At 40.2% G+C, this 18,117-nt stretch overlaps 1 protein-coding gene across 1 annotated transcript; it reads left to right on the top strand.

The window, feature by feature from the left end:
- Positions 1-6,831: 6,831 nt before the first annotated feature.
- On the top strand, positions 6,832-15,825 carry LOC6529196 (protein teashirt). Its single transcript, XM_002090167.3, has 3 exons — positions 6,832-8,099; positions 12,240-15,490; positions 15,628-15,825. Exons 1-2 carry the CDS (start codon positions 8,047-8,049, stop codon positions 15,049-15,051), a joined length of 2,865 nt encoding a protein of 954 aa, XP_002090203.1. The 5' UTR covers positions 6,832-8,046; the 3' UTR covers positions 15,052-15,490; positions 15,628-15,825.
- The last annotated feature ends 2,292 nt before the right edge of the window (positions 15,826-18,117 follow it).

Below are 18,117 nucleotides of genomic sequence, written 5' to 3'. Positions count from 1 at the left end.
TTTAATTGTTTTTAGTTTTCAATCTCCCAGGCATTGACTTACCATAAAATATTTATGCTTCATTTTGCGTGCTAAGCAACTTTGGTTAACAAACTTGGTTTGAAGGGGACATCATAAAGGCGAGCATTCAATAAAAATATTTTAACAATTTTCGAGGTTGTTCAGAATGAACCCGGTCGTAAAGATCGGACCGGCATATGTTCACGATCATTTTTACAGACATAGCATGCCCGATTCTGGGGCGTAACCAGATTGGCCTTGATAAAAATCCAAACATATTGGAGACATTTTCAAATTTTACAAACATACTAAACACGACATTGGGCAGCATCAGAATTCGAGGGGGAAATTTTTTCTCAAGACTTTCACATAAATAAACAACAGGCCGGAGATCCACAGGAAAGGCTCGATCGCCGAATGTGACGAGCGATTGCCGCCTGCGCGTGTCAATATAAAGTAACAACTTTATTGAACCTTATTTATTCGAGGGCGACCCAATAAAATGGGCGACTTTATAATGATTCTCATAAATAACGCTTGGGCCAAGAACAAAGCAATCCAAGTCGAGTCCCGAATAAAACTCGACTAAAAGCAAACTGGCGAACTCAAAGAACGACGCAGGCGCAGCACGCCAACAACTTTATCTCATCGACGCTTGGATTCGAGGATGTGAATCCCGATTGGGATGCTATTTTGCTCATTTTTTTTGATGGCTTACCACCGATGCGGATTCGGCTCGGAAACTTGAAGTTGCGTGAGTGGCGGGGCTTATTAAAATGACTCTGTTTAAAGTAAAAATTAGAGTAAAATTACCATTTTTGGACGGTATACCAATTTGTTTATATTTTACAATGCTAACAGTAAATATTTTACTAAACACCGGAATTGGGATAAGTTTTCACTAACCCTAACAACCAAATCTAAAACATCCTCACATGAGTGTTTAAATCTGCAGAAATATACTTTGGTAAATAAATTCGGCCCTTGAAAACATTAAATAAAATATAAATTCAGCGATTTTTCTACCGCGAATCGTTTCCATTAGGTAAAAATGGTTTATTAGCATTGGTCAGAGGAAGAGCGTTTTGAGTTCAGCAAATGCTTCAACAGCGAGTCGTAAACTTTCGAGTCCACTTTTAAAGCACACCACCTCAGAATGTCCTAAAATCCCTTTTGCTGATCCGTCGACCTCCCACCTCCCCTTTTAAAAGTCCATCGGCTTTGTTGACTTTTAATTTACCGTACAGTCTGCCGATTGATCCAGTAAAGCTTAACAGAACCGCTCATAGGTTTGCAGCGCCCAGTTTTTCGTACATATATTTCGGCTTAACTAATTTTCGATAGCAGAGCGATAGAGCTTGTGGAGACGTTAATCCAACCTGAAAACTATATAAGTAGTGCCTTCTTTATACCCGTTACTCGTAGGGTAAAAGGGTATAATAGATTCGTTGAAAAGTATGTAACAGGCAGAAGGAAGCGTTTCCAACCATATATAGTATATATATTCTTGATCAGGATCAATAGTCTGTCCGTCCCTCTGTCTGTCCGTCCGTATGAACGCTGAGATCTCAGCACTAAAGCTAGAATGTTGAGATTAAGCACACAGACTACAGAGACATAGACGCAGCGCAAGTCGATTCATGTTGCCACGCCCACTCTAACGCCCACAAACCGCCCAAAACTGCCACGCCCACACTTTTGAAAAATGTTTTGATATTTTTTTATTTTTGTATTGGTCTTGTAAATTTCTATCGATTTGGCAAAAACTTTTTGCCACGCCCACTCTAACGCCCACAAACCGCCCAAAAGCTGCCACGCCCACACTTTTGCAAAATGTGTTGATATTTTTTAATTTTTGTTTTAGTTTTGTAAATTTCTATCTATTTGCCAAAAAACTTTTTGCCACGCCCACTCTAACGCCCACAAGCCGCCAAAAACTGTCGGTGTTGAAGACTCTTCGCACTTCCACTAGCTGAGTAACGGGTATCAGATAGTCGGGGAACTCGACTATAGCGTTCTCTCTTGTTTTATCCTTAATTTGCGTTCGCAAATCTTGGCAGTGTTGGTTGGTGTATTGCAGATTATTTAAAAGACTTAAAGCTATAAGGGCCATACCATTGAATTTTACCCGACAATGTAACCTCATTACAAACTTAACATCAGTTTTATGCCAAAAATATGCTAGTCCTCAAATCTGCTTTCGATTTCCTTTGATTCCCTTACTATTCCTTGTCGTTTTTTGTGTCCGGCTGTTTGAAAATTTATACAGTGTGCGATAAGTAACGACACTGATAGAAATTCAAGTAAAACATTTGCCTCTGTATAATTTAAAACAAGAGAGAGTAACGGGTATAAAAATTTGTTGTAACCGGCCAAATTGTTGTATTATTGTTCCATTCAAAATAATGATTAAGAGAAACCGAGGCCGAGAAAACCAGATTTCGATTTCGAGTTGTCATCAAGATTCGCTTGAAAATCTGGAATGATCAATTTGTGGAATTTTTCTGGCGGAGAGTGGCGCTATAAATTTCACATTTATAATTAACAACTTAACTTCTTAAGCTTTTATGTGAGTCTCTTTTGATTGTCTTCCTTTTGCTGCCGCTTTTTGCTTTCTCATATTTATATGGATTTTATTTATGGGCGCTCTTTGTGCTATTGAGTTTTATGATTTTTGCTAATTGTAATTTATTTGATTGATTTATCGAATGAATAAATATGATCACAGCCAGAATCGCAGACGAGTTTCGCAATCAAATCGAGACTTAAGTTTATCAAGTGACCGAATATATTTTCTTCAATTCCAAAAGTGGATCGCTCTATGGATCATTATAATATATTTGTGTAACCGAATATTTCATATATCATCAGAGTAATATTTAAGTTTAAGCTCATATTTGCTGGTTGAGACTTACCACTCTTTATAATTTCAAATTGGATGGCGTTGGCTGAAAGAAATAAATCCAAAGAACTGCGGTTATAAAAAAAAACTTATGCACAATCGGTACAATCATTGCGCTATTCGTGGGCGAATATTGTCTTATATCTGATGACTGCCTCTTATACCTTCGTGATTTCCCATTATTATACCCTTTACTCGTAGAGTAGATTCGTTGAAAATTCGGAAGTGTTTACGACCATAATTTATATTCTTGATTAGGATCAATAGCCGATTAGTCCGTCCGTATGAACATCGAGATCTCAGGAACTATAGGAGCTAGAAAGTTGAGATTAAGCATACAGTTTGCAGGGACATAGACGCAGCGCAAAACTGCCACGATCACACTTTTAAAAAATGTTTTCATTTTTTTTTAGTTTTATGCACATAAATCAAAAGGTTAAAATTTTCTTTTACATAGAGACATGTACTGTTGATCATTTTATTATACATCCATATCATAACTTATTTTGCACTCTATGGAGTGTTTGCTGAATAGCTGAAGATTTTGAATTAAACTAAAACAAATAATAATGATTTTTTCTTATAAGCTAAGCACGGTGCAAATGAGAAAAAAATATAGTTTGCAGAATGAATTCCAATTAATAATAAATCAAACAAATTTTAATGATCAAAAACATAAAAAATTAATGTGATGAGAAATCAATAGATGACCCATCGCGAAGAGATCTCTCTGTCACAGTAAAGGCAGAAAAAATAATATTTAAAAAAGATTCCCAAATCAAATCATCGAATCGTAAAAGTATTTATTGCCAAGGGTACAAAGAAGACTCCGATGGGGATGATACTGGAGATACTCTTTAGGACTCAAGTGGATTCACGTGATTTGATTATTATCGGTTAATTGGTGGATCGTTAAATCTTTAACGATTCCTTCCTCAGCCTATAACGGAGCCCGTTCTGGAAGCAACAAGTGCAGCAAGGATTCCCATTGGATGAAGATCCAGTGAACAATAAAACCAGCGGCAGAAAGTAGAAAAACCGAACCAGTTTTTCGTCATTTTCACTTAAGTAAGGCCCTCTGATGCCGAGTTTTATGCCTCCCCAGATTTAATGTTCGGATTTCGATAATGTGTGCTTTTCGTCCACTAATGGACCATAACCCCAAATTTGCGAACCATTGAAAATAAAACCTTAGAATGGAAACATTGTAATAAAAGTATTGAGTATGGGTCCAATACTAAATTACTTCATGAAATTCAATTGCACACTGAAAAGTTTTAAATTGGAATCCGTGTTATCTTGGCTTGAAAATTATATCCAAAATGTTGGCATATCGAAAAAACTGGACTGATCCTTCACTGCGTTGCAAACGTCGGACTGAAATCAATTTATCCTCTGCAAAGGGATAATCAAAAGATTTGATAACTTTTTGATTATTGCATATAAAATGTGTTAAATTTATTTTGAAAGATACTAAATTATACGTACATAAATATGTAAATATGCAAATAATTATTTTAAGGTAACATAGTTCTGACCAAAAATAAAAATTAGGTAATTAAGCGTAAGCTTAGCAGCACCACTACGTATTTTATTCTCGATCAAATAAATTAAGGTTGCGGTACCGAAGTTACGAAATACAGATTTTTCGCATAATGCTAGATATTTTTCCCATCAAAAAATGAAGAAAAAAATTTGAATTGTCCATACCTTTATTTTTTATAATTTTTTTTTGGCAGGAAGGTCTAAAATGAGGCGAAAACAAAAATAGCAGCACTATCTATTTTTTTAAATATTCAATACTTGTCGGCGTTTTGTTTTGGTTATGGTTATAAAACTTGACATTTGTATTATTTTTTAAACATACCTCAAAAAAAATTAATAAAATGGGACGAGGAGAACATTGCACTTCAGATAAACGTGACATGGTCAAAAAACCAATTTCTGAAGGAAAATCACACAAAAATATTGGTCTAATCCTTCAATGCTAAAACAAAATGATAGGAAATGCAATCACCTACAACGAGAATCCCGAAAAAAGTGGGAAAACATAATCATTGGGCACCCATCTCATCAAAAGGCTAGTGCCCGAGAGCAAGAAGGATCCATTTAAAGCTCCTACCGAACTGAAAAAGGATCTCAACATATCCGCAACAGTGCAAACAGTTCACACATGTCTAAGGGAACATGGTTTAAAAGGCTGTAGTCTAAGGAAAGTACTTTTGTTTAAATGGGAGACACATACCCAAGCGCATTAAGTTCGTCAAGGAACATTTAAATTGGCCATGCGAAAGATGGACGAACTTTTTATTGTCAGATGAGAGCAAGGTGGTTTTTTTTGGTGGCAATGGATCTTGATCGAATGTAAGGCGCCCTAGGAACACCGAATATAAGCCAAACAACACAGTAGAAGCAATTAAGCACGAAGGATCCTGTATAATGGTATGGGCTTGTTTCTCGTACTATGTAGTTGGGGCAATACCATAATATACCATGGATAAAAACCATAATGGATCAACATGTGCTTGTGGATATTTTGGTGACGATGATGCTACCCTTTTCCGAAAACTATTAACAAGACTATGACCCCAAGTACACCAGCAGGAAAATTAATCTGTTCCTGTTTTGGATTGGCCTTCACAGTCCCCAGGCCGTAATCCCATAAAAAATTCTTGGTCAGATATGAGAAAAGCAGTTGTAGCTTCAAAGCCATCTAACAACGAATAACTTTGGGTATAATTAAGGAGTCTTGGAGCAAAATATCCTTAAAACGGTGCCAGGACCTGGTTGATTCCCTGCCAAAACGTTGCGATCCTGTTACTGGTAATAAGGGATACCCAACCAAATATTAAATTAGTGGGATGGGTGTAGTTTTAGCACGCAAACATTTGTTATTAGTGAATTTTTTACTATCAATTTTAAAATGGAAAATTTAAGCATTTTTCATGAAGTGGTGCTATTTTATTTTTCGCCTAATTTTGTCGTTTTTAACAAAGATCCTCATTTAAGATAAGAATAAATAAAACAATTGTAGTTATTTCTTATTTTCTAAAAAGTGAGCTGTTTAACCTTTCTAAAAAGGTATTTCAGCTCCTTTTAAGCCCTAAAATGTAGGTAGGAGACTTATTCAAAGCTTTACTGGGCAAGTGCTGCTATTTTTTTTTCGCAGCTGTACATGCATAGACACCATGGCATTAAACTAATAAAATCGCGGCATCTAGGCACATTTTCAGAGGACAGAACGGGCGGACTGTCGCTAATTTAATTGTTTTGGCACCCAAAAATAAAAGTGGAATGAGTTGACTTCAAGTGAAAATTGCCCCAAACCACTTTTCCACGTTTTCACCTTCTTTCTCGCTCGCACAGCAATGCAACGAAACGAAATAAGCTAAAAGAAAACGTCATGTCAAGTGGAGTGAAATCCACGAAGATGCTACAGAAAGGCGAACAAAAGTTGACAGCAGAGGGCGTGAAGAAAGGAGAGCGAGAGGGAAGAGTCCAAAAGTGACGAGGACGAAAGCTCAGAGAGCAACAACTACTGTTTGTTTTGCAAAGAAATAAAAACAGAGCAGGGACAGCCAAAGTTTGAGTGCCTGCGAGCAGAACGGCGCATGCGATTGAGAGCATTTGTGTTAAACTGTCATAAATCTTAATTGTGATGGAATCGGATTCGGAATAGGGACAAAAGAAGGGTGACGAAACGACAAAACAGATTTCCCACACTTTTGGAGAGAGCGAGATGGAGCGGTCCGACAACGCCATCTCTTTTCCTCGAAATTTCCCCTGTTTCAGTTCCAATCGTTCACTTGCCAGCAAAGGGGAAAAGACAGCCCTGCATCTGCGCTCTTGTTTCTCTCTTGTCTCTCTCTCTCTCGCGCTCACTTTTTGGCTACCAGTCGGTTTCTTTTCACCAAGTGTCAGTCAGTCGACAAGAAACCGTTACTGCGTACGATCGTGCGAAAAAGCTCGGCCGCGCGCCGCATCTGAAAAAATCGTACGGTAATTAGTTAGCCTCTCGGCTCAGTCGGCGAGTGCGAGCGAGAGAGTAGCACATTTAATCACGCTGACAGCCAGCTGTCCTGCAAGGGTGTGGGTGGCAAACACGGGACACACAGCACACACACAACTGCGCAGCCGTCGCCTGAACGCAAAATCGAATCAGAAATTGCCGTCGCCAAAACGGGGGCTTCGTGTTTGCTCGTCAACAGCAGCGCAGCTTCCAATCGCTGCGCGTCCGTCGCGTCGCTTCATTTTTTCATCCGTATCAATCAGTGACGGCAGAGCAGCAGCGCCCTGTTGTTGTTTGTCAGCTTGACAGCGGCGGCAGCGCAGCAACAGCGCAGCGGCAGAGCACCGCAGCAGATGCTAGTGACGAAGGAACCCGGCCAACGGAATTCAATCGCCTTTGGACTTTCGTTCGAGTAGTGACGACGATTCCGGATGAGAAGACGCACGCATCGCGACCCGCGGTTCCGCCAGAACAGTGAATTCTCAGTTTAAAACGCGCTTTTGGGGGAGGATAGAACGAGTGTTTTTTAGGGCGTCATCATCATATCTAGTCAATGAAGCAGAGGTTTGATAATTTCAAACGCAGATGCTCGATCAAGACTGAAACACACGAGAAACAACTACAAATGGTTTAACAAAGTATACGTAAAACTACCACAAGTTAAATAAAATATACCACAAAAATATATTTATTACCAAAACTAAAGATAAACTATTGCATATATTTACATTAAACGGTATTTAACTCAACAAATCCACACTACATATATAATGTAAAACCAGTTACTTAAATCAACAAACAAATTAACGAAGTATACGATTCAATGCAATTACTAAATTAAATTTAAACCCACACAAATTAGGAATTAAAAATACAAACGCCTCGAAACGTCATTTTTGTCTGACATACGAAAGTTTATAAATTATAAAATCCAAAAAATACAAAATAATTAAAGTTATACGCTCCAGCAACAACAAGTTTTATACGATAACGTACCAAGTGCAAAACAATAGATTATATGGTTATTGTGTCAAATTAAAGTTGTTCCGAAATCCAACTGACATCCTTATTGTTTGTTAAAAAAAAAAAACCATCCGAGTTCCAACAAACCGTCGAAATTCAGCAAAATTTCAAAATGTTGCACGAGGCTCTGATGCTCGAGATCTACAGACAGGCGCTAAATGCCGGGTAAGTGTCATATGGACAATTATTTTCCATAGAACTATCTATTCACTGTGAATGATTTAGATTACAGAAAACTCAAATGGACCATTTGGGTCACACCTTTATTACGATTAGATGCAGGGGATTAAAGTTTTGTTCATTCTGACATAGTTAAATTTTAAATTCTAGACTAAAAGTGACGAATATTCGAAATATTCACATATTAAATTTTAACACTAATCATTAATCAGTACATTTTTTTTTTTGCTATGTATGTACGTGCGTTCACATATCTGGCCTAAGGCTAAATATGATTAAAAAAAAATGACATAAACCATACACCAAATGTATTGAATATAAAACCGTTTTAATCAAAATCAAAAATTAACTTCCGATTTATTATTCCGAAATTGTTCAATTCCCATTAAAATATTATTGTAGACTCTCAGCCAGATCGGCATAAAAAATATATGAAGAATGTATGATTCCATGGCATTTAATGATTGGCATCGGCACCTCGGCGTGGTCGCACACCTGTCTGTATAAATTCAGCACCTCGCCAATAGCGCGCCCATATATCACAACACCCACCCGCCAATCCAAGACTACTGAGTTTCCGAATACGAGTCCGAAAACGGTGATTTGCACTCCCTCAGATGGGAAAAAGCTAAACTTGACGAAAAAAGGGAGCCGCAGGGAGGGGCCGGGGAAATCTGAAAATAACAAAATAAATCGCTATAGTTCGATGATGGGATACTGACTTGGGTAAGCGCTTGTGTATCTGTATCTGGGTGTTCTCTGAAATTATGATTAAACAAGTTTGTGATATATTTTCACACTTGCACTCGAACTGTATTTTGAGTCTGAGCAAATTAACTGAAGGCTGAAAACGTGTTTTATGACACTACATTTGTGGTGGCGAGGGTATTTCGGGGTGTATTAATAATAAAGTGCGACAAATTGTCTCGTTCTCGTTTGATTCGCATGCAGATATATACAAATTTTAAAGATTTTCCAAGGCGATGAAGTAGCCGAATTGAATAAATCATGCGAAAAAGTGAAAAACTCAAAATGCGCTACGCTCTGCTTCCCATCTTTTCATTCTGCACCCCCTTCCTTTTCCCCGTGTGCGCCTATTACGGGCGAGATTTATGTTCACAATTTGCCGCTGGCGTGTGCGTGTGCGTGTGGTTGAGTCTCCGGATGCATGTGAGTGCTTAGTGATATTTACTCATTTACCTTAACGGATTCGTCGGATTTCGTTCAAGAGGAAATGAAGGGTTGTAGTCAGTTTAAATAGGGCTTCTTTTATTTCTAACCTTCATTTTGCAGAAACTTAGAAAGGAATCTTCGGTTGTTAAGTATTCGCTATAAAAATATATTTCTGAAGAAAAATTTACTATTAAAGTGATTGTCGGAATTATTTAGTTTAAGTTACCTTTTTTAAATGTAATGAAATTCTGATCGGTCAGCTCATATTCGTACTCAGTGTATTATTATACCCGTTACTCGTAGAGTAAAAGTGTATACTAGATTCGTTGAAAAGTATGTAACAGGCAGAAGGAAGCGTTTCCGACCATATAAAGTATATATATTCTTGATCAGGATCAATAGCCGAGTCGATTTGGCCATGTCCGTCTGTCCGTCCGTCCGTCCGTCCGTCCGTCCGTCTGTCCGTCCGTATGAACGTCGAGATCTCAGGAACTACAAAAGCTAGAAAGTTGAGATTAGGCATACAGACTCCAGAGACATAGAAGCAGCGCAAGTTTGTCGATTCATGTTGCCACGCCCACTCTAACGCCCACAAACCGCCCAAAGCTGCCACTACCACACATTTGAAAAATGTTTTGATATTTTTTCATTTTTGTATTAGCTTTGTAAATTTCTATCGATTTGCCAAAAAACTTTTTGCCACCCCCACTCTAACGCCCACAAACCGCCAAAAACTGTCAGTGTTGAAGACCTCCTTCGCACTTTCACTAGCTGAGTAACGGGTATCAGATAGTCGGGGAACTCGACTTTAGCGTTCTCTCTTGTTTTTATTCTCACCTTAGTTCCAAACAAGTCTCCCATATCAGACTTATAATTACAACTACAGTTTTAGTTAGCCTTCGCTTTACGGGTGCATATCAATATGTAACTTTCGATTATTAATGAGACATTTCAACTTGTAATTAACTGCACTTGCTGGAGTTGCGTATAAATCATTTTGATTTAAGCTTAATCGAATAACGAGATTTCAGATTATGATATGCTTGCGGGAAAATTTGTTGCCAAGTATTTCATAGTAGTGTAGCAAAATAAAGGGGAAACGAGCGGGTTGTATGCGGGCTTAATCGCCCCTTGCAATCTGGATAGCTAATTAGTGGTGAGTGATTGCACAGTGCGTGTAATAACTATCTTTGATATGCTGTCACCTGGCAGGTAACTGAGCTCCAAATAAGCTGCCATGTGCAGCTCAGATTTTGTTTCGACGTTCCTTAAGATGCCATCAATATTGTGCTAGGCCGGATTTGTTAGTAAACAATCCATCAATTAAATACTGACTTTCTGAAAGGGCCCAGTGACAAAACTCCTCCGAATCAAACAACTTAATGCCGGTAAAAAATGTTTTTTCGGTGAATGATCGTTCGTCGCACAAAAGCACATGATAAATACTTGATATCCGAATCTTTGACTAAAAAAGACCCCATAAACTGTGGTTATTGATTAAGTTCGGTTATTTCCGCCCGACTCAAATGCAAACCCAAACAGCAAGGCACAATACGCCCACACACACAAATACATAGTTATTATATAGAGCTATCATCGACAATTTATAACCTTTGCATATACTTCAAAGCTAATCAGGCAATCATTCAAAATAAGCTATACGAAACCCGCTGAATTATGATTCTGTGAAATATTTTCTAAGCAAACAATCGGGGCTATTAAAATCATAAGTGGTTTTAATTTGAATGTTACACACTTGAACAAATCAAGGAAATAAAGTTTAGAGATTCAGTCTCTTTGATGGTAAATAATTTCCTTATTCTCTTTTTTTTGGTTTTCTCTGCTACGAGGGCAATAAAATTTGTTTTTTTCATCTCTATTTATGCACATTTTTTAGCAGCCCAATTAATTTATTCAAACCCTGAGGAATTTGTGGTCGGTCGTCTAAACGATTATTGCCTCCAAGTTTGTCAAACACTTAAATCTCTTCTCAGATTCGTATTTTTGATTATGATCCGCATTGCTCATAACGCACGCTTAAAGTCTCGAATTAATCGCCATTGTTTCATTTGAATTTTTACATCCCTCGAACCGAGTAAAATACTTAACCACAGCTCTCTGCGAAATAGTTTTATTTTTTCTATTCGCGTTTGCCTTATGGCGCTCAAAAATTTGAATAACAAATCGAAATGTTGACATATTTTGGCCATTGATGGCATTGTAGGTCCCCCTGTCCGACTAATGATTTAGCACAGAACGAAGCGAAATAAAAGGTAAACCGATCTATAATGATTTCCAATGCTTTTGATGGCTTATTTACCGGTCTCATCATGAGAAATGTTTGTCCTGCGAAAGTCGGTTGACAAAAGGAAGAGAGATAGCTTTGTCGCTCAAATTATTTTAAAATTCAGCTATTTAGAGGTGACAGATTGCTGATTGATCTCAACGATAAGCTTAATTGCTTGACTGTGGCGAATGCGAATAGTAAAATAAAAAAGTTTTTAACGGTCAATACGTTTTGTTAAACATGTACTAGTCCTATAAAGCCCTATCAAGGCTTTTGTTTGTTGGTTTTTATTTTGTATTTGGTTTGGGTTTTGCCGCATTTATATTTACTACTAGTTATTTTTTTGAAATTCAATCCTTTTCTACCTAATGGACTATCAGTATATATACATAGGTACACTTCTGTCAATCTAGAAGTCGCGTTTTATTCCTGTAGCTTCCAAATGTATGATTTTTACTGTAGTAACACGTACCTATTGTTCTTAGGAGTTCTTATTTTGACATAATGTGTTCGTCATGTCATATCTTTGATCACGTGTTTTTCCATCTAGTCTCTATTTTTTTAAGCTATGAAAAGTGCAAAAAATGATTAACTTCTTTTTTTAGATTTTTAAAGATTAATAAACTTTAATTTAATTATGTATATAACCATTTTTGTATTTGCAGCGCTCTGCCCACAGCTCGTCCGCGTTCCACTGAGTCGGCGAATTCCAGCGAACGGTGTCCATCGCATGACTCAAACTCTTCAGAGAATGGTGGTGGTGCTGCCAGCGGCGGAGTAGGTCATAGGTTAGACGCAGCCACTCTATCCACCGGAGTGATGCCCGGAGAAGGGCCCACCACACTACACTCATCATTTCCGGCAGTTCCGCAGTCCCTGCCCGCCCAGCCGCCCTCAATGGAGGCGTACTTGCACATGGTTGCAGCAGCCGCCCAGCAGTATGGATTTCCTTTGGCCGCTGCTGCAGCTGCTGGGGCGGGTCCACGGCTGCCACTCCCACTGGCTAATGAGGCGGCGGCTCCATTTAAACTTCCTCCACAGGCTTCGCCCACTACATCGAGTAATAATTCGGAAGCTCTGGACTTTCGCACCAATCTGTATGGAAGGGCGGAATCGGCTGAACCACCTGCTTCCGAGGGCGAGGAGGAGGACTTTGATGACGGTGCCAACAATCCACTTGATCTCTCCGTAGGAACCCGGAAACGTGGTCACGAATCGGAACCTCAACTTGGTCACATTCAGGTTAAGAAAATGTTCAAGTCAGATAGCCCACCCGCAAATTCCGTGGCTTCGCCTTCAGCCAGTCAACTGTTGCCAGGAGTTAATCCTTATCTTGCCGCTGTGGCAGCCGCCAATATTTTCCGAGCGGGACAATTCCCCGACTGGAATAGCAAAAACGATTTGGTAATGGATCCGCTAGAAAAGATGTCTGATATTGTAAAGGGTGGAGCGAGTGGAATGGGCACCAAGGAAAAAATGTACTCCTCCAAGGCCACAACCCCACAAGCAGCATCTCAGCCACCAAAAAGTCCGGTTCAACCAACATCCAAACAGAATTCCGAATCGGGAGGAGGGTCCGGAGTCGGTGGTGCTGGTAGTGGCGCAGTGACCAAAGCGAGGCATAACATTTGGCAATCACACTGGCAAAATAAGGGTGTGGCCAGTTCGGTGTTTAGGTGTGTGTGGTGCAAGCAGAGTTTCCCCACTCTGGAGGCCCTGACCACTCACATGAAGGACAGTAAGCATTGTGGAGTGAATGTACCACCTTTTGGTAATCTGCCAAGTAACAATCCCCAGCCGCAACCACACCATCCAACTCCACCGCCACCGCCGCAGAATCATAACCTCCGAAAGCACAGTTCAGGAAGCGCCTCCAATCACTCACCATCGGCAAATGTGAAGAATGCATTCCAATATCGAGGCGATCCACCCACGCCACTACCACGAAAATTGGTTAGAGGCCAGAACGTTTGGCTTGGCAAGGGTGTAGAGCAGGCCATGCAGATCCTTAAGTGCATGCGTTGCGGAGAGAGTTTTCGATCTCTAGGCGAAATGACAAAACACATGCAGGAGACCCAGCACTACACGAATATCCTATCGCAGGAGCAGAGTATATCTATCAAATCAGGGAATGCCAATGCCATCTCAGATGCCAAGGAAAGCCACAACAGTCTGAGTTCCGAAGAAAGTCGCACCCTCAGTGCAGTCCTCACGTGTAAAGTTTGCGATAAGGCCTTTAATTCTTTAGGTGATCTGAGCAACCACATGGCCAAGAACAATCACTATGCTGAACCGCTCTTACAGTCTGCAGGAGCGCGAAAGCGACCAACTCCAAAAAAGCGCGAGAAATCTCTGCCTGTACGGAAACTTTTGGAAATGAAGGGCGGATCAGGAACGACGCAGGAAGATCATTCAAACGAAAAATCATCGGTGCAAGGAAAACCCGGCTTGGGACCTGGGGGAGGCGATAAAAACGATGCCGCTCTTTTTGCCGAACGCATGCGGCAGTATATTACGGGGGTAAAAGCCCCAGAAGAAATTGCCAAAGTTGCTACTGCCCAACTTTTAACGAAAAACAAGTCCCCAGAGTTAGTGGAGCAAAAGAACGGCGGTAGCGCAAAGGCTCCAGGGGCTTCTTCTGTTTTGAGTGCCATTGAGCAGATGTTTACAACCAGCTTTGACACCCCACCCAGACACGCCAGCCTGCCAGCTAGCAGTCCATCCAACTCATCCACCAAAAACACCTCGCCCGTGGCCTCCAGCATACTGAAACGATTGGGGATCGATGAAACTGTTGATTACAACAAGCCATTGATCGATACCAATGATCCCTACTATCAGCACTATAGATATACAAGCAGCGAAAGGAGTGGCAGTGAGTGCAGTGCAGAAGCCAGGCCGAGATTGGGTGCACCGACTCCCGAAAAACAGCAGCAAGGGGGAGGGCATGAGGAGGAGTCGTCAAAGCCAGCAATAAAGCAAGAAAGGGAGACGGAATCGGAACCTATTAATATGGAGATCAAGTCTGAATTTGCTGATGAACAAAATGAAGTCGACGAGTCATCCAAAATAGAGACAGCTGTGGTTAATAGGAGTGCCACTAACAATAACAATAATAATGTGGAAAGGTGCTCCCCGAAGACACCGCCTTCGGCCGAAAGTCCTCAGACTAGGTTGCTACCTCCTCAAAGCCCTGCCGAAAGTCAGAGATCAGGAACTCCTAAATCACCCACTTCTAGCCACAAATCCTACGATGGGAGTTCGGAAAGCACAAAGAAGTATCCAAGTGATTCGCTCAACGCATTGTCATCTATGTTCGATTCCTTGGGTAGCAGTGGCGCCGGGGCTAACTCCAAAGCAAAGTTAGCAGCCGCAGCTACTGCCGGAGGATCAGAATCCCCAGAGAACCTCAGCTCCGGGGGAAACTCCTTGGCGGCCTTGCGACAATTCTGCGTAAAGAAGGAGAAAACCGCCTAAGTCCGTGAGCTGATACGAAAAGCGAAACCGAATCATTTGCCTTGTTTTCGTTGTTTCGAGCAAAACGCATTTTCAACATTTTTTGGTTTGTCAGCGCCTTGCCTTCGCCCCGAACCCAAATGCCCTCTCCAGCGCTAGTCGGGGTTTTGAGTTCAGGCCTTGGGTTTGGCCTGGTGAACCGAGATTCAAGTCAAAAAGCCACGGATGGAGCCACTGGTTGAATCCGTCTGTAAAATTATGGCGGACGTGATCTGTTTTAACTGGCCAAAGAAATCGATATGTTCAGAAGAATCTGCCGTGCAAACTGACGATTGTGTTAACAACTGTATAGAATGTTAAAATACTCGCTGCAGTGGTGGTGATATTTTGGCCCAACACGATTCCTGCCGCGTTCAGTTGGTCCGGCCCTTCAGCAAGCCGTTAGGCCTACTTTTTCAAGGTAATTGTCACAGAAGATTTAACAGTAGTATAGAGTATTTCGTGTATTGTACAATTATTTTTTAATTTTGATTTTGATTGAAAGTTGCTCTATGAAAAATTTGTACTGAAAATTCCCTTCCGTTTTTACCATTTTAGGATAGAAAACAGAAAGCGCCATTTAAATTCCTTAAAAAGACTGGTTCTTTCTGCTGATCGGAGGTGGAATGGAAACTGGATAAACCTTACATCCGAAAACACGAGTCCTTGTTGGGGCTGTCACATGCCAAGGCGAAAAGATATAAAATTGGATAAGAAAACATTGTGATCAAATACAAGATAAAAGTTTTTATGCAACTATTAAGAAAACATTTTTGGGGGGACATAACAGTGTCAGTCAAAATGAGACTGTAAAATTAATGGAAGCAGTTCGATTTCGTTCTTTAGTTGGTTGTTTCTTGAGGAGCTTTTTACCCGAAAAGTGGGAGGACATGTCGCTATAATCCAAAAAATCCTGGATTTTTGAAAACCTAATGTTATTCAAATCCTTCTTCGCTTCGGGGTCTTTGACAATTTTTAGAACTTGCCGCATAAGAAGGGCGGCTCTACCCAGAGGTAAACAGAACATCGATAAATCGCCATTGTTTCCTCTTTCAGAATTGCTTTCGACGTTTGAGGGGTTGAAAATGAAGTATATACGGTACTTAATTAATCAGCGAACGAATATCCGGGTGCTCAGGATTTGACTCCCTTGGGCATTTTAGAAATCAAAAAACGTCCATCCAATCGCATCAACGACGCGTCGTGACGCTTTGTTGATCGACAGTGCTATCTGTGGCGTTAATCGGCTACATTGATATGATCGGATTATTGATAGAATAACAATAATGTTGTACATTTTTTGAGTTAAAAATATTTTTTAAGAATACAAAATAAGAACCTTGATTATGATTTTTGAGGTATTAAATAATAGGTTACTGAGTTTTGAGTTTAAATATTATGATTTTCTATTTAAATACAGTTTTGTTTTGGTCTAAACACTTTCATTAAGGATCATAAAACACTAACATAGAAATTGGTAATTCCGGAATTTGGAATTCTTCGGTAATTCCGAAGAATGTTTGAATTGCTGGATGAAGTCAAAATTTAAAATGCCGCCGGTAAATCGCCTTTACTGAGATACATCCGTCCGTATGGCGGAATGCAGCGTCTAATAAAACGTAGACGTAGAATAGCCTCAAAGACCGGCAAACTCTCAGGCACCATTTCTAAATAATAGCTTCATAATCGTGACCTAACCGACTTTTGTTCGCCCATCTCTTGCTGTATATATGAATTCATTGAGCGGATTCTCGGCTTGGTCTTCACTTGGCCAAATTGGCACTTGTGATGAACGTTTTCAGCTTCTGTGCCGCGCGATGGTAAGACGGTCATTTTGCAAATAGCCAGCGAGATCTCAATTAATGTTAAACATTTTGGAGCGTGCGCCAGCAATTTACCCATATAATTAGAGTCGCCCCGGATTTCCAATCCCAGATCCCGCACTGCAATGGCGCTGGTGTCGCCATTATGGCAATTTTGTGTTCATCGTTTGATTTAGCGCCACCGCATTGGGCTCGTAAGTCCCATGTCGCCATTTTTATACCCGTTACTCGTAGAGTAAAAGGGTATACTAGATTCGTTGAAAAGTATGTAACAGGGAGAAGGAAGCGTTTCCGACCATATAAAGTATATATATTATTGATCAGGATCGATAGCCGGGTCGGTCTGGCCATGTCCGTCTGTCTGTCCGTCCGTATGAACGTCAGGAGCTACAAAAGCTAGAAAGTTGAGGTTAAACATACAGACTCCAGTGACATAGAAGCAGCGCATGTTTGTCGATTCATGTTACCACGCCCATTCTAACGCCCACAAACTGCCCAAAGCTGCCACGCCCACACTTTTGAAAGGTGTTTTGATATTTTTTTATTTTTGTATGGGTCCTGTAAATTACTATCGATTTGCAGAAAAACTTTTTGCCGCGCCCACAAGCCGCCAAAAACGTCAGTGTTGAAGACTCTTCTTCGCACTTCCACTAGCTGAGTAACGGGTATCAGATAGTCGGGGAACTCGACTATAGCGTTCTCTCTTGTTGTATTTTAATTTGCTAACCGCCCGCTCTTGCATTCCCTGGTCTTCGATCTTTGTGGCGGCCATTAAAAGGACTTATTCCTGTTGTGATCTTTATGTTGCTGCTCCTGGCTGCGCCGGATTGACATCGCCTGGCCATGTGTATTATGACGCGGTCGGGGGGAGCTTCCTGATTCAGACTAAGACGCTTTAATTACTTTAAAAAACAATGTGATACGAAAGAACAAAGAAGTGCCACTGATTGAATCGGGAATGTGCAAATGCGGATTCACTTAACGTGCCAAAAATGTTGTAACAAACTTCGCTTAGTGAAATTCAAAGTGCGGTTCAATTATGGGTTGTGTTCTTTAAGCAAAAACGAACTTTTCTAAAGCATTTCTAAAGCTAAATGTTTAAATTTCGAACTTCATACTAAATTTATTGATTGGTTGGCGACATGAAACTAACCTGATCTAATATAAAGCTTTTATCAATATTTCTTTTAAGTTCTATAAATAATACCAATCTAATCTATATGAA

Source organism: Drosophila yakuba, chromosome 2R, assembly GCF_016746365.2.
Source record: "Drosophila yakuba strain Tai18E2 chromosome 2R, Prin_Dyak_Tai18E2_2.1, whole genome shotgun sequence".
NCBI lineage: Eukaryota > Metazoa > Arthropoda > Insecta > Diptera > Drosophilidae > Drosophila > Drosophila yakuba.
The sequence above is the reverse complement of the archived record's forward strand: the minus strand, read 5'-3'. Positions and strand labels throughout refer to the sequence as shown.